At 36.0% G+C, this 17,952-nt stretch overlaps 1 protein-coding gene across 2 annotated transcripts in view; it reads left to right on the top strand.

The window, feature by feature from the left end:
• The window catches only part of TBC1D8 (TBC1 domain family member 8), a 158,389-nt gene that overhangs the window by 90,324 nt on the left and 50,113 nt on the right, over positions 1-17,952 (top strand). For both annotated transcript variants that reach the window (XM_044670436.1, XM_044670435.1), the window contains exons 3-4: positions 9,973-10,091; positions 12,782-13,010. In XM_044670436.1, the coding sequence (XP_044526371.1) occupies positions 9,973-10,091; positions 12,782-13,010 (348 nt within the window). The remainder of the gene's footprint in view (positions 1-9,972; positions 10,092-12,781; positions 13,011-17,952) is intronic.

Below are 17,952 nucleotides of genomic sequence, written 5' to 3'. Positions count from 1 at the left end.
ATATATGCATTTGGGAAATATACAAGGGGTGAAAATCTATAGGTAAATATAGTATTAGTGTGCTGGCCTTGAAAAGATTACTTTGGTTTTAGAATTTAGGTGTCATTTCTGAAAGCTAGAACTTTTTTTTAAACCCTTACTTTCTATCTTGGAATCAGTACTAAGTATCAGTCCGGTAGATAGAATTCACTCCCCACGGCTCCTCCAACTTGTTGAGCCCTGTAGCTGCCCCTTTGGTAGATATTCCTTTCAGTGCTTTTTTGCCCTAGTTTTACATTGTTAATCATTGTTCCATGTTCCTTAAATTATTGTATGTAGGGTTAAGCATACATATGGTATTGAAGTGTATAAAACTGTTGTGACCTTAAATAGTGCTTCTATTCAGATAATGTTGCCTTTAGGCCTAGCACAGTAGTAAATTGAAAACCAACCCTGACTTTTGACTGCCTTGTTTTGTCACTTTAAACAGTCTGATTTATTGAATTGGCTTGCAGACTATTCATGATACATTTGGGCATATTAGTTGCTAAGAGAAAACACACAATTTGATATTTTAGTGGAGGAAAACAGTTGCTCTTTAATCTAGGAACACAACTCTAGATAGGATTATTTATATATATATTTCAGAAAGTAAATTGAGTGAAATATATGTGTGTGTGTGTGTGTGTGTGTGTGTGTGTGTGTATTTCACAATATGACGGGCTATTCTAAGCTACTCTTTCCTATGGTCCTCTGACCACTTAAAAGAGGAAATTTCATAGCCAGTTTGTCAAAATAGAATGATGAGCAGGGTAGCTTATATTGTTTAATTATTGGCTGGTATTCATTCACACCTTCTGGATGCCATCTTCTACAACTAGCTGAGTTTTATAAGCTTTTTTCAGTTTGTAGAGAGAGTTCATAAATTGACTACAGTCCATTTGTCCTGATGAGACTTAGTTCTAGGCTAGGAATTTTTGGAATATGGAGAAGTCTTTTTCTATAACACAAAAGAGAATTCAAAAATTTTAAGTTTTTTGCTAGTTGGACTTTCACTGAATGTTCCAATTGAAAGCCTTTCCATGACAAATGGTTTTAGATTTTCTATGTTGGAAACTATAGCTCTTTTAGAAAGTAATTGCTTCACAACCTATTTCAGTAATAGAATTTAAGCTTTTAAAATCGATTTAGAGTATTTAGAGCAGCTAATCAGAGGATGAACAGAAAAAAAATTAAAGTGCTTTGATTATTTTTATGCAAGAAGGACTAGGAATAAAAAGAAGGAACTTAAGGGAAAGAGCCCTAGATTTGTATGTTCCCTCGTGCCTAGCATGTTGCTTTACTCCTAGTTATTGTTGTTCAGTTGTTTTTTTCAGTTATGTCTTCATGGCCCCATTTGAGGTTTTCTTGGCAAAGGATACTGTAGTGATTTCCCATGTCCTTCTCTAGCTCATTTCACAGAATTAAGTGACTTGCCCAAGGTCACACAGCTTTAAGTATCTGAGGTAAGATTTGAACTCAGGAAGATGAGTCTCCTTTGCTCCAGGCCTGGCACTCTATAGAAGCTCTGAGTTCAAATTTGTCCTCAAATACTTAATAGTTTTGTGACCCTAGGCTAATCACTTAACCTGTGTTTGTCTCAGTTTTCTCAACTCCAAAATGAAGGTTATAACAGCATCTGCTTCACAGGGTTTTTGTGAGAATCAAATGAGATATTTGTAAATACTTAGCACAGTACTTGGTCATGCTTAATAAGTGCCTGTTATTTTCCTCTCCCTACCTACTATTTGAAAAACTGATGACATTTGAGACTATGGCATATATTCAATACATGAAGGAAACTTCCCACAACTTGACAAACTGGATGATAACTATGTCAAGTACAAATGAGACTGCCAGAAGGAACCAAGAAAACATTGCTAAAGATTATGAGTTTTGAATAAGGAACTGAAGACCTTAGGGACATTAAGTGGTGTTTTTTCATTCCTGTTGTCAACCAAAGGCAAGAATTTTAGAAGAGATAAAGACAGATTTTTGGAAAATGAACAACCAGTTAAGAAGATGGTGTCTATTCCAGGACAATTCTGAGGGACTTATGAGAAAGAACATTATCCACATTCAGAGGAAGAATTGTGGGAGTAGAAATATAGAAGAAAAACAACTGCTTGATCACATGGGTTGATAGAGATATGATTGGGGATATTGACTCTAGATGATCACCCTAGTGCAAATATCAATAATATGGAAATGGGTCTTGATCAATGACACATGTAAAAACCAGTGGAATTGTGTTTTGGCTATGAGGAGAGGTGGGGAGAAGGGAAGGAAAGAACATGAATCTTGTAAACATGGGAAAATATCCTAAATTAATTAATTAAATAAAGATAAAAAAAGAAATATCCCTTACTAAGAGGAAAAAAAGTTATCTATCATCTCTTAGCTGACAAAAAAAAGATGGTATATATGAACAAGATTTCACTTCCTAAAACATAATTTGAAATACAGTATGGGACAAAATCCTGGCCAGGGATAGAGTATACCCAGAAAGAATTGGTAAGAATATATCTGCTTGGGGGCAGTTTGGTGGCTCAATGAATAGAGAGACAGGCCTAAAGATGGGAGGAACTGGGTTCAAGTCTGGCCTCATATACTTCCTAGCTATGTGACCCTAGGCAAATCACTTAATCCCAATTGCTTAGCCCTTATCACTTTTTTGCCTTGGAACCAATACTTAGTATTAACTTTAAGGCAGAAGGTAAGAGTTAAAAAAAGAAAGATTGCTTCTGCTTGGAATATTGCAAATTTAATAAAAAGGGCTCTAAAATAAAGAGAGAAAAGAGAGTATTATTTTTGTATTTACATATCGGTAGACACCATAGAGAAGTTACAAAGTAGGAAGAAAACTAGCAGTAGAGATATAAAGATAGGCACAGTACACAGAATCCAAGAAAGGAAACAGCAATAAAACATGACTTCAGATGTCGATGCAAGATTTGCAAATATGAGTATTGAGGAAAGTAAATTAGAAATCCTAACATAAGAAGGATAAATGGACATATGTATAGTATATGTAGGTTCTATATAGTATATATATATGTGGCATATATAGTGTATATATGTATGTATGTGTGTGTATATATCTATAACTGAGACATGTTAGGGCAAAACCCCCAACCATAATGTCACTCTGGAATAGGATTTCTTATTTGTAAGGAAAAAGATAGATAAGGGTGGGGGGGATGGATTTGCACTGTATTTTAAGATATAATCAATTGAGAAAGTCCAGGAACAGGCTCAGAGGATGAGGGAGGGAAACATGACTGAGGGTATTTGGATGAAGTAGAAGTGATGTAGCCACTGGAATATAGTACAATCTCCCTGCGTGGGAAAAAAAGAGATGAGCAGCTTGAAAAACAGGTCCCAAGCCTGGAACTTAGACATATCAAATGGTGTTAAGGGACTTTAGTTATCTAGACATTTAATTCCTGAAACATTCTGTCTGCAAAAGCAGAGCAATAATTTTTTGACTTGCTTTAATGACAATTTCAACCTTCAAAGGTAGAGAAACAAAAAAGGAAGAATTCTATTCTAGACAAAATTATCAGCAACAAGAAGAAATGATGGGAATTTTGAAGGGAAGTGACTATTCCTCTTACTAGGGGATTTCAACTTACAAATTGACTTTCCTCAAATAATATAACACTCAGTTCTTCAGCTTACTCACTTTCTATGACTTCTTCCTCCATCCTACCTTACCTACACATAAAGATTGTTATATCCTTGATCCTACTCTCACTTATCAATGTCATCTCCAGGTTTAAGAATTCTTAAATCCTCTTATCTCACCATAATTTAATGACTTTTCATTTTTCCCATAGCGATCCCTTACCAAAATCTATTCTTCATCTTCACCATGAACTCTAGTCTCTTTAGCCTTTAATTCTCTCCTGGGCTATTTCCCTTGCACTAGCTACTTTCTCCTCTTTTCTTCATTCTGACTCCTTGGAAAACCAATTCAACACTACATTGTTCTCTTTGGAGTCCCTTATCATTTCATTGATTGTACCCACTAAGCCTTAGCCTTGGATTACTCCCAACATTTGTTGCCTTAGTTCCTACATGTGTGATGCTGAATGAAGATAAAGAACATTATACAACTATTCTGACTGAGTCCACTTATGCTATACAATTTCAACTAAGCCTAATACCTGCCTTATCAATTCACCATTCTACTCTCCACACCAACTCTTCCAGAACTTTCCATTTATTTTCAACCTGTCCCCATCCCTTCTCATTTGAGAAACTTGTCTCATACTTTACAGAAAAAATTTGAGACCATTTTCCATGAGCTCTCTTTTTTTATCCTCATCCTCATCTCCTATCCCTCAGGGGCCTTCAGCTGCTCATATCTTCTATCCCAATCTCAAAAGATATGGTGGTTTTATTCCCTATCAAAGCTAATCTTTCTATATGCTCAAGTATTCCCATTCGATCTTGTCTCTTCTAACAGATTGTCTCCTCTGTTATCCCCCCTCTATCATTTCTTTTCTCTTTTTTAACCCTTAATTTGTGCCTTAATGACAGCTCTAAGATGGAAGGGCAAGGGCTAGGCAAACAGGGTTAAGTGACTTGCCCCAGGGAGAGACAGCTAGGAAGTTTCTGAGGCCAAATTTGAACCCAGGTCCTTTCTATTCCAGGCCTGGCTCTCTATCCATGGTGCCACCTAGCTGCCACTTTATCATTTATTTTTAATCTCTCCCTGTCAACTAGTTTATAATTTCCTACTAGCTATAAACATGCCTCCCTCATCCTGTAAAAACCTTACTTGATGTTTCAGTCTCAGCTAATTATTGTCCTGTGTCTCTTCCCTTTGTGACTAAACTCTGTGAGAAAGCTATCTACAAAAGGTGCTCCCATGTTCTCTCTTCTCACTCTCATCTTTACTTCTTGCCATTCAGCTTCCAGATTTAATTCCACAAAAAGTACTTTCTCCAAAATTACAAATAAACTCTTAGCAAATCTCTCTCTCTCTCTCTCTCTCTCTCTCTCTCTCTCTCTCTCTCTCTCTCTCTCCTTGTAGGGCAGAAGAGTGGTGAGGCCTAGGCAATGGGAGTTAAGTGACTTGCCCAGGGTCACACAGCTAGGAAGTGTCTGAGGTCAGATTTGAACCCAGGACCTTCCATCTCTGGACCGGACTCTTGATCCACTGAGCCACCTAGTTGCCCCCTTTTTTCTCTCTTTATTGGTGATCTAATTATTTCTCATGGATTTAATTTCCATCTCTATGCCGATGATTCTCAAATTGACTTATCCTTTCCCAGAATCTCTGCTGACCTCTAATCTTGCATCTCCAAGTGCTTTTCAGATGTCTTGAATTGGACCTCCAGTAGACATCTTAAATTTGTGTCCAAAGTTGAACTCATTATCTTTTACCTTAAATCTTCCCTCTTCTACATTCTGTTACTGTTGAGGGCGTTACTATCCTCCCAGTCCCTCAGGCTTGTGAGCTAGGTGTCTTCCTTGACGTTTCACTCTCACTCTCTCATATCCAGTCTCTTGCTAAGCTGATTTCACCTTTTTGACAGTTTTTGAATGCATCTCCTGCTCTTCTCTAACATTGCCATCACTTATCTCTATACTGGATTATGGCAATGGACTCCTGGTGGATCTACCTGCTTCCATTTCTCCCCACTCCAATCTATCTTCCATTCAAATGCCAAAATGATTTTCCTTAAGGGAAGGCCCAATCATGTCACACATTCCCCCTTATTCAATAAACTCTAGTAGTTCCCTGTCACTTGTAGGATTAAATACAAAACCTTCTGTTTGACCTTCACACACCCCTCATAACCTAGTGCTCTATTACCTTTCCAGTCTCCTTATACCTTACTCCTTGACATGCACTCTTTTATCCAGTGGCACTGGCTTCCTTGCTATTCCAAACATAAGACACTCCATTTCTCAGTTCTAGACATTTTCTCTGGCAGTCCCTCATGTATGGAATTCTCCTCCCTCATTTTTGCCTCCTGTCTTCCTTTAAGTCCCAAATAAAATCCCATCTTGTAAAAGCCTTCTCCAAACCCTTTTTTTTTTTTGGTTTTTTTTTTAAACCCTTAACTTCTGTGTATTGGCTCAAAGGCAGAAGAGTGGTTATGGTAAGGGCTAGGCAATGGGGGTCAAGTGACTTGCCCAGGGTCACACAGCTGGGACCCTTTTAAATTCTAATACATTCCCTCTATTTCCTATGTATTCATCATATAGCTTGTTTGTACATATTTGCTTTCTTCTTGTCTCTCCCATTTGTTTCTTAGCTTCTCAGAAGCAGGAACTATCTTTTGCTTCATTCTGTAACCCCAGCAGTTAGCCCTGTACCTGAAATATAGAAAGCACTTAATAAATGTTTATTGACTTATTGACTACTCCATTGAAAAATCTTATGCTATAGGAAAGGAAAGCTGGTCCTGGCATAACCTAGATTTTAACAGGGTAGATTTCAGGGGGTTTAGAGAAAGGATAAATGTGTCCCATAGGCTTAAATTCTATAGGTGAAGTCACCCCAGAAAGATAGGAAGCTCTTAAGAATGAAATTCTGAAGACACAAAGAAAAGTAACTCCATTAAAAGGAGGAAAGGAATTTTTTTTTAAAAATCCTGAAGAAAAATTAACAAGCTTAGATTTTAAAAAGATAGGAACAAATATACCAGGAGTAAAGGTAAAACAAGTAATTAAGGATGAATATAAAAGCATGATCTAGTCCTGTAAAAAAGGTATCTGCAGTCCTACTCTCAGAATGAGCTTGAGGCTGGTTAGGGATATAAAGGGTTGTTTTTAAGGCTATATTGAAGGGGAAAAATACTTAAGAAAGGAAGAGTCTGAGGTAAATGAGATTATAATAATCAAGAATGGAAAGAAGATGGAATTCATTTCTTATTTTGTTTGTTTTCTCTGCCAAAGAAGATTCTCTTTGAACTGGAAGGGAGTAAGCAAAAATGGCTAGTACAGAGTTGATACTTAAAACAAGTATAAGGAAAAAACCCAAGAGATTACCTAGCTTGGCCTTTGCATTCCCAGGATGTAACACAGCCAGCTTCTGCAAACATTAGGTACCTGGCCCACTCTCAGGTTCTTGCCTAGCTTTCCTTATAGTTAATAGCCACATGTTTATAAGGCAACTAAATGGAATTAAGAATACATTATTTCATTAAACAGAGAAAAAGGTAACTGGCCATCATATAAACCAGACTTGAGCTTGATCATAATGTTATAACCAATAGAACTAATCAGTTAAAGATCTCAGAAAATAGAGGAAGGCGCATAAATAAGTTTAAAGTGGCAAAGGCCAGAAGCTTCACAGAGAGACAGGCAGGGTAGCCTTTGTTGAATCAGAAAGGAATTAAGACAAATAGGATTGGGAAACCTGTAAGAATCTAGGGTTTCCAAACACCAGAAGAAGAACCAAAGAAAGGATTGAAGAGAATGCTGAGAGCACAACTGCCATAAATGCTAGGGCCAGGACTGGGAACAGAAGGAAGTTAGATTCTATCTGCTGAAACAAAAGGCAAGGTTTAAAAAATCATCATTAAAATAAAAAAAGTTCCAACTGTCAGGTTCTTAGACCTTGAGGAGGAAAGAAATGACCGATCAATGACTATAAAGTGCTTTCCAAACAGAGAGCTATATGAATGCCAAGTAAGAAAAGAAGAAAATTGATTTTAGTGGAGAGTAGAAGGACAACCTTTTGTAGGATCCTATTTTGTAGTTTGAAACTCAATATTTAAAACTGGATGCAGTGGACATTCAGAATATTGTATAAACTGTTTTGTTTTCCTTTATCTTGTTAGTAGTTATTTCTGTTTACCCATAATTCACTAGACCCACATATAATACATACTAATCAGACATAGTCCAAAGGATGTTCTAAATCATTTTATGGAATAGGGACCAGATCTTTGATTTCATTCATATAGGCAACTCCTGGATGAGGAAACTCCATCTGCTAGTGAAGGTCAGCATCTTCTCTGCCACTTAGAAACTCAGAGTTGTCTAGAGTACTGTGCCCAGGGTCACACAGACAGGGGTGGGACTTGAAGCCAGATTCTAAGAGCTTAGCTGTCTATCCACTATATCATGTTTTTTAAAAGCCTTAGAATTCATCTTAGAATCAATACTGTGTATTGGTTCCAAGGCAGAAGAGCAGTAAAAGCTAGACAATGGGAGTTAAGTGACTTGCCCAGGGTCACCCCACTAGGAAGGGGGTTGAGACCATATTTTGAACTCCTACCTCAGGCTTGGCTACCTGTCTCTCAGTACTTTTGAATTTTAGTTAGGTTTACCTTGAGATTACTTGGAATCCAATCTAAAGAATTAAAAATAGTAAGCTTTAAAAAATGTGTGTATTGCTTTGGATTTACAAAAGTGTTGCTATAATTAAGTTGTTTAAATTATTTTATATTTTATTTTTGAATGTTTACAGCAAAACAACCACCACCACCAGCTCCTATACATTTTTCTGTTAAATGTGAGGACATTATTTAGTTAGTCAATGTGAATTTATTAAGGGCTTTTTATATGCCAGGCACTCTATTATGCAATGGAGATGTAAAATAAGACAAAAAATGTAATTCCTACACCCAGGAGCTCACATTCTATTAGGAAGCAGGGGTTGGGGGTGGAGACAGTATGTAAAAATTAAACATATAAGACATAAACAGTACGAATAGAAGGTAATATCAGAAGTAGGTATGGGGGGCAGTGAAGGGTCAGTGGGAGAGAGAAGGAACCAGGAAAGGGCTTCAGATGATAGAATTTTAGTTTAATTTTAAAGGTAGTCATAGAAGCCAGGAGGCAGAGATCAGTCAGCTAGTATTTATTAAGCACCAATTATGTGTATATATGTATGTGTGTTTTGTGTGTGTATATACTATGTATATCTATAAAAACATATACATTTATTTATTTATTTGCTTATTTGTTTGTTTATTTGGGGGTAACATTAGAGGAAAGGTATTAAGATTAAGGATAATAGACAGTGAAAAGGTAGTATCTCTGGAGAATGGAGTGCCACATGTAGGGAACAAGAAGACCAAGATCATCTGGAGAAAAGTATAATGTAAGAAGACTGGAAAGGTAGGAAAGGACCAGATTGTAAAGGGCTTTAAATGTCAATCAAAGGATTTTGTATTTGATCTTTGAAGTAACAGGGAACTCCATTGGTCTTTTTGAGTAAAGGGTGAGGTGGGGGAGACAATATGTCTTCAAATTTAGCATTTCTAATCTCCCCCAACACTCTCAAGTACATATAAGATACGTGATTATCTCTGTGTGTATGTATAATAAATGAAATATAATCTCAGAAAAGAAGACACGAGCTGGAGGGGGGCCTGGGAAAGAAACTGCAGAAAAATTAACTCCTTTAGAAAGTGAGATTTGAGTTAAATCTTGAAAGAAGCTTGGGAAATACAAAGGACAGAGCATTCTAAGCCTGGTAGACAGAGCATTGGCAAATGTCCAAGGGAAAGCAAGAAGGCAAGTGTGGTTGGATTATAGAGGTAGGAGAATGGAAGTGAAGTGTAAGAACGACCAGAAAGGGGAAAGGTTATGAAGCATTTTAAATGGGATCCTGGAGTTAATAGGGAGCCACTGGAGTTTATTGAGCATGGTCAGACTTATGCTTTGGAAAATTCGGGTTTGGTATAAGGAAAATTTTTTAAAACTAGAGTTGTCCCAAAGTGGAATGGGGTGCCTCATGAGGCATTGGATTCTCTCTCATTGGAAACTTTCACCTGGAGACAGAATGACCATTTGTTAAGAATGTCACAGAGGAAGATTATTATGCAGGTAGGGATTAGACTGGATAACTTACTCTGTGATCCTGTAAGTCTGTGTTTAAGTGAAATATAGCTGGAAGCAATATATTTCCAATATATTTGAAAATATACTTCATCTGTCTAAAAGTTTTTCTTATCCTTCACATCTTCTTGTTTCTTATTTTAGGTGCAACCTTAGAGGAGATTAATCAGCATTGGGAGTGGCTAGAACAAAACCTGCTGCATACATTGTCTGTATTTGATAATAAAGAAGATATTGCTAGTTTTGTTAAAGGGAAAATAAAGGTAGGTTTCTGTTTCTTCTGTGGTTCCTTATTTCTATTGCTTCCTCCTTCTTAACCTGAATGTTACTGTGACATTTATAATCTGAACAGACAACATTCCTGAACCAGCATTTAATATAGTTTTCTCAAGTTACTGTGCTTTTAATATAATATGCAATGATCTGCTAACTTTCTCTGCCTGCCGAGATTAATAATCCAGTAAGATTGACTTTAAATACAGAATGTCTCAATTCTAACCTTGACATTATACCACTTGGGGCCTCTTTCTTACCATTTATTTGGTATCCTATTCACACCTATCGTTCCACCTTCTAAAAAATGATATAAAATACATGTTTCTTTTGAAAACAAATGGATTCGTTCAGTCACATTGATGTGAATTTAACTTCAGGAGATAAGAGAGCTTTGTGACTCTTCTTTACCTCCACTGAAAGAGAATTGTAAGATCTTAGGTTTGGAAGGTCCTTAGAGGACATCTAGTCCACTCTCTCCCCATGTAAGAATCCCTTTTATAAGAATCCTAACAAGTGATCACCCATTATTTTAAATGCTTCCAATGATAAAATTGTGAGTGTCTTGACTATTGTTTGGAATCACTGCATTAAAGACTTAGGGAAAAAAAGAAAAAAGTTGCATTTTTCTCTTCTTAGGACTTTCCTATCCAGTTAAACATTTATATACATCAATCTACAATTCTGCCTTTTTCACTTATAAGTGAAGCTCCTGATCTTGATTTTTTTGCTTTGAAGGAACAATTCATTCCCAGCCTTGGTTTTGCAGCATACTGGAGAAACTTCTAGTTTCCTCAGAGATTGTTGTGAAATAATCAAATTTTCAAGAAAAACTTGTTTTTTTATTCATATAAATTTAATACATTTAATGCAACATTTATTATGTCAGAGGTGTGGTTGGGGTGGGTGAGACATTACTTCTTTTCACTGGTTTGAAGATATCATTAGTCCAAAAAGTTTGGCAGTCATCATTCAGTCATGTCCAACTCTTCATGATCCCGTTTGGAGTTTTCTTGGCAAAGATACTGCAGTGGTTTGCTATTTTCTTCTCCAGCTCATTTTATAGATGAGGAAATTAAGGCAAACAAGGTTAAATGATTTGCCCAGTGTCACATTGTTAAAAAGTGTCCAAGGGCTGATTTGAACTCAAGTCTTCCTGACTCCAGACTCATTGCTTTATCTACTGTGCCACCTACCAACCATTGTTAAAATTTTTTAGTCTTTGCGGTCCCTTTCTCTTATTTGAGAGAAATAAGAAATTGTTCATGGTCAAAAAAGGCTTGGAAATACTCTAAAATAAAGAAGCTTGTATATAAAGGCTACAAGAAACTTGCTGACTCTAGTTTTTATAAGCCAGAGGTTAGAAAGCAAAGGACTCCACCCAATCTAAAGCCGTTGGCTACAATTGCTGACCTGCACCTTGTGGAAAGAGAACAGTGATGTTTGTTTTCCTATTATTTCTTCTGCCAGAAGTCCTAGGGAATGAAGTATTTCCTATTCACACCCTGAACTTCCAACTGCCTTACAAAGCTTTAAAGAAAAAAGGGGAAAAAAACCAACTCCCTTCCTGTGAGAGATTCCTGGGTCCTAAACTATCTGAAAACCAGACTTGGAGTCAGTCAGATCTAGGGATTCAAGTACTAAGTCTGCCTCTCAATCACTGTCTGGCCTTGCCTAAATCATTTAGCTAGTTTCCCCATATGTAAAATGGGCATGATTCTGATGCTGCCTACCTCCCTGGAAGCTGTGAAAATCAAAAAATTTCATGAATATGAAGTATTCTGGAAAGTACTCTATAAATGTAAGTTGTTACTCTTATAATTGACTCTCTGGTTCAAATTTATTTCTTTTACTGTTTTGTCATTTCTGTTCATGGCACTGTTTCTCATTGGGCTATCATAACTATTATATCTTGTTATTTGATTCCTAAGAGAACTAGAAATTAATTCCATATGATTTCTTTATAAAAGTAAGTACAAATTGTGTGACCTTGGGCAAGTCACTTTACCTCCATTGCCTAGCCTTTACTACTCTTCTGCCTTGGAACCAACACACAGCATTGGTTCTAAAACAGAAGAAGCTAAGGGTTTTGAAAAATAAATAAGTAAAAGTAATTATAATACCTAAACTTTATGAGGAGTCACAGTCGTTCAGGAAGACTCATTTTCCTGAGTTCAAATTTGACCTCAGACACTTGCTAGCTGTGTGCCCCTAGGCAAGTCACTTAGCCCTGTTCACCTCAGTTTCCTCATTTGTAAAATGAGCTGAGAAGGAAATGGCAAACCACTTCAGTATCTCAGCCAAGAAAACCACAAATGAGGCCATGAAGAGTCAGACATGATTCAACAGCAAAAGAAGTGAAAACAAGGCCCTTCCCCTTTGCTTCCTCTCTGTGAGCTTACAGGGTATCAATGATTATTCTTGGGAGTCTTAAGCAAATTTAGGACCTTTTTGCTTAGTTGTGAAGTGGGAATGAAGTTTCATCAGGTGTTGGGAATCTTGAGAAATTGTTACTATATTTTAATATACCTTTTCAAAATGGCACTTAAGGAATTATACTCAAAATTTGTGCATGCCTTTGTCCTTTTGTTCTCTGGATCCCTTTAATTAGCTCCTAAAAACACAACCCACCTCCCCATTTCTCTTCTCAAGTAGAATAGAATTTTTTTATTTCCAACAGGCCCTGATTGCAGAAGAGACTCGTAGTAAATTAGCAGAACAAGAGGAAGAGCCTGAGAAATTTCGAGAGGCATTGGTGAAATTTGAAGCCAGATTTAACTTTCCTGAAGCTGAGAAGTTGATAACTTACTATTCTTGCTGTTGTTGGAAGGGTCGAGTCCCTCGTCAGGGTTGGCTGTATCTGAGCATTAACCACCTCTGTTTTTACTCTTTCTTCTTGGGCAAAGAACGTAAGTAATCAGCATGTATAAAGAGTAATAGTAAATCAGGTCAGTCAATATTAATTGAATGCCTACTCTGAGCAAGACACTATGTGATACTGGATACAGTAATGAATAATCACTGGTTCCCCTGCCTTTTGGAAATGTATAGTCTAGTTGTAGGGCTAAGACTTAGAAATTTATTTAAATATTATAGTTTAAGACAGCAATAGGCAAGATACCATAAGGCAGTATGTAATTAACTGTTGCATGAATTATATAGACATATATTTAATTATATTAATCTAAGTCTTGATCCTAGAAAATTAGATGTTTTTTTTGCTGCCCTAAAAATCGTTTCTCTGGGAGCAAGTTTGGTTATGGATATGCAAGTCATTTTGACTACAGTATTATTTGAAAAAATAATACTAGACCTGATGTTAGAGTAAATAATCTGATGTTAGAGTAAATAAAATGAATTCAGTTTATCCAGTATTCTTTACTCATTAACATCAGGGAAACATTTACAAAAGTTCCCAATATTGAACCCTAGCTCTACTCTTTGGAAGAGTTACTGGATAAGCAGTTTTCCTCCAGAAAGGGAATTATTCACTCTAGTTCATCTTAGGTTCCATTAAGTGTGCAGCTTTTACAGAGGATGGATGATGTCAGTAGTATATTTCTCTTCCTTTCATTCCCCTTCTGTGGCCAACATGCACTTTCAGATGGTAAAATTCAAGAAGTAAAAAATGATCTCATAATGGAACTCGGGGTTTGTTCAAATAATTAAATTTTCAAAGTAGATCTATTTTGGGGAAGAGACAAGTTGGTGTGTAGTGGAGGGTTAGATGAGGATGGGAAACAAGATCATCCATAATTAAACAAACCTTTCAGAGATTTCCACCATTTGTTACCTTCCCCACTTCCACTCCTCCTATTTCCCAACTTCATTATTTGTAGCTCCCTATTTGTGCCTTCCTGTTCTAGACTAGCTAATCTGCTTTTATCTTTTTCTTAGTTTCACCTTCATAATACTGCCTTCACTTAGAATTTTCTGTGAAATTTGAAAATTGCTATTTCATGATTAATTGTATTAATTGCAATTGTAATTTACAATTGAAAAATACAAATATAATTGAATTATATTTTTATGTTATGATTATGTTGTATTAATTGAATGAGAATTGTGTCTCTAATCAGAATCAATATTTGTAAATTGATTTCAGACTTGATTAGATAGGCTTTCTTAGATAGATTCAGATTAACTCCTATTAGTCAAATTTGTAAGAATCTATAAAAATTCTCTATTCTTGTGGACTGAATTCCAACTACAAAAATTCTAATCTATGAACTTTCCTGACCATGGGACTTTCCAGAGGTTTTATTTACCTGGTGGCCCAGGATTTTGAGTCAGACTAATCATAACCCAATTTATACCACTCCTCCACTTTTGTTGTAACTTGCATCATGATCTATTTTTTGCACCCTATATGATGATTATACCACTTTTGCAGTTTCTATGCTATAAAAGAGCTTCTCTGACTTAGATATATTCTTGGCTACTAAGAGAGGTTGTATCCCATTTATTGGCAATTGCTAGCTTTGATGATAAATCGATCAAGCTTGGAACTTTGGGCCTCCGTTTCTCTTCATCACAGATTTGTTTTTTATTGTGACAGTTTTCTCCCTTCTTCTTGGCCAGCCCATATCTCACTTTCCTTTCAAACCTTTCTCAGAAGTCTCCTTTAGAAAGATTTCTCTAATAATTCTCTCGTAAGAGATTCATTATTTGTAACCGCCTATTTGTGCCTTTCTGTTCCAGACTAGCTAATCTGCTTTTATCTTTTTCTTAGTGTCACCTTCATGCCACTGCCTTTATTTAGAGTGTTTGGGCCAGAAGGAACCTTAGAGATCATGTAGTTCAGTTCTTTGATTTTCCAGTTAAGGTAATTATGGCTCAGAAGATGACTTGCTTACAGTCACATAATCAGGATTGGTACCTGAGTCTTTTGACTATAATCCACTCTTTTTCCCCACTGTGTATATCATTGCCTTATTTAAGAGTGTTTACTTCTTTATTCTGTCAGAATTTCCTCTTGTTTGTTGTTATTTTGTGTGATATTCTATATTTGCTAATACATTCTTTTTTCTAAGTGTTCTTAAATAATGTCAAGTATTGTGGGGTTGGTTATAAACCAACTTGAGAAAGAGAATTAAATGAGGTGATTCATAGAAACCATAAATTCTGGCTGTCATCTTCATCCCAGACTATTTTTCTAACTCTTTTATATCCAATCACAGCATTTATTATAGTGCCTTGTACAGAACTTTCAGGCCTTGGTTTTGGTTATTTTATTTGTTTCATTTATTCATTTATTCATTCATTTGCTTGTTTATTTGTTTGCCTATCTATTTATGTGTATAAAATAAAATTTATTTATTTTAATTGACCCTAGTTAATTCAATTTTTTTCAACCATTTTTGCATTTTGAAAAAAGATTGTATTTTTCATTTAATAAGGCAAATTTTATTGTTCGTTCATGTCTAAATTTTTGCGACCCCATTTGAGGTTTTCATGGCAGACATATTAGAGTGGTTTGCCATTTCCTTCTCTATTTTGTTTTACAGATGAGGAAACTGAGGGAAACAAGAATTAAGTGGCTTATCCAGGGTCATATAGCTACTAAATGTCTGAGACTGGATTTGAACTATGAAAGACTCATCTTCCTGACTTCAGACCTAGCACTCTATCCATTATGTTACCTAGCTGCCCAAATAAGGCAAATACACACACACACACACACAATTATATGGTATTCTACTATATTTTATGTGATTATAATACATATTGAATATGATATTATATGTTATAATCACATAATATAATATATTCTTACACATTATATATAATTGTTGTATGTATGTGAAGATAAAATTATCTAACCTTTTTAGGACTTAAAATGTCATTGTTAGGCTAATGACCATAAAGATTCCACCCACCAAATCACCCTTCCTCCCAGGGCCCAATGGGGAAACCCAGGGAATAGCAGGATGTCAATGGAGAGGTCAAGGGAGAGGTCCAGGGAAATCAGGCAAAGCCCAAAAGCCCCAAGAAGCAAAAAGCCCTTGGTTAGTACTCCAGGGATATTTATAGACCAGCTCTAACAGTTTTCCCGTGAGCCGAGCACCCTGGCTGGTTCAACATTCTATTCCTTTCCAACTGTCAGGGCTGCTACAGTTGTTTTACAAAAGCAAGAGCTTTTGCTGCAACCCTGCATTACAACACACACACACACACACACACACACACACACACACACACACACACACACACCAATTTGCAAACTTTAAAGCATTATATAAATGCTAGTTGTTTTTAATTATTTATTGCCATTATCTTTGTCTTACATATGAAGAAATTATCCTGGAGAGGTTATTACTTTTCCAAGGTTCAATAGCTTTTTAAGTGATTGAACTATAATTCAAATATAGGATTTCTAATCTAAATCCATTGTAGCATGCTGTCCAATGGATAGATGATAGATGCATATACTAGATAAATGTAAATTTATTACATAATTGAAAAATTATAGAACCAGATGCCTGATCCTATTTAAATTATATAATTCCATTTAAAAAAATAGCTGGTCCTGGTTTTTATTTCCTGTTGTTCCAGAAATGGTCTGACCTGATTAGTTTTAGTAAAAGGAAGGGTCTGGTGTCTAACTAGTGTTTTTAATTCATCGGCATTTTTATATTCTTGTTTATACTGAGCTTGCCTTCCTTCCTTTTCCTGTTCCTTTCCTAAATCTTGGTTAGTCTTGAATTGAGCTTTGTAAACAATCAACTTGAGTTTATTGTTTAGGAGTGTGTACATGGAGTCCTGTTCAAATGCCACCTTGACCATCAGGTCTTCTTTGATGATGGAAATGACCATTCCTTTCATAAACCTTACATAAGTAGTGGCTACCTTACAGTATCCACTATTAAAGGTAGAGAGGTAGATAGATGTAAATCTGTGTGTGTCATCTGTATCTTTATATGTGTATATGTGTGTGTGTGTATATATATACATATATTTATCTATCTATATATATATTCTAATAGGATACTTTAAAGATTTACTAAGAGTTTTAGATGCAAACACTCCCATATAGTAGCTATTATTATTATCATCCCCATTTGCTTGTACTTATCCCCCTCAAATTAGGCAAATTACTTTTCTGAACCTCAATTTCCTTATCTGCAGAATGGAAATGATATTATATGTGAAGAAAGCCCTTTGTAATATCATTGTTATTTGCACTGAAATACTGTTGCTATTATTATGCCACAGGCTACATCTTATTTAATCTTTGATATTCAAAGAAAGTTCAGTTGTTTTTCAATTGTTTCACTCTTTTTGACTCCATTGGAGGTTTTCTTGGGAAAGATACTAGAATGATTTGCCATTTCCTTCTCTAGCTCATTTTATAGGTGAAGAAACTGAGGCAAACAGGTTAAGTGACTTGGCTTGAGTCACACAGTTAGATAAATGTCTGAGGTCAGATTTGAACTCAAATCTTTCTGATTCCAGGCTTCCAGAGAGAGGCTTCTCTCTCTCCAGAGAGAATATAAGCATGGTGCTCTATCCACTGTACCCCTAGCTGCCCCATCAATGCTTCTATCTGCATATAAGTCATTCCAAATATTATTAGGGGGCAGAGCTAGATACTTAAAATTCAACAAACATTGTGTCTGGTATATATAATGAATCTTATTAGGTGCTGGGAATACAAAGATTTTTTTAAAAAAACATGTCATTTATTCCCTCATTTACCATCTAAGGGGGGAAGAAGAGGCAAGGAATAAATACACAAATAAGTTGAATGTGATAAGTGAAAAAGAGAGGTATTAGCTTAATAATATTTGAAATTTGAGATTTTGGGATAGAGTAGGGGAAGAGTTCAGAGGAAGCCTCCTGGAGGAGATA

Source organism: Gracilinanus agilis, chromosome 3 (genome assembly GCF_016433145.1).
Source record: "Gracilinanus agilis isolate LMUSP501 chromosome 3, AgileGrace, whole genome shotgun sequence".
NCBI classification, from domain to species: Eukaryota; Metazoa; Chordata; class Mammalia; order Didelphimorphia; family Didelphidae; genus Gracilinanus; species Gracilinanus agilis.
The sequence above is the reverse complement of the archived record's forward strand: the minus strand, read 5'-3'. Positions and strand labels throughout refer to the sequence as shown.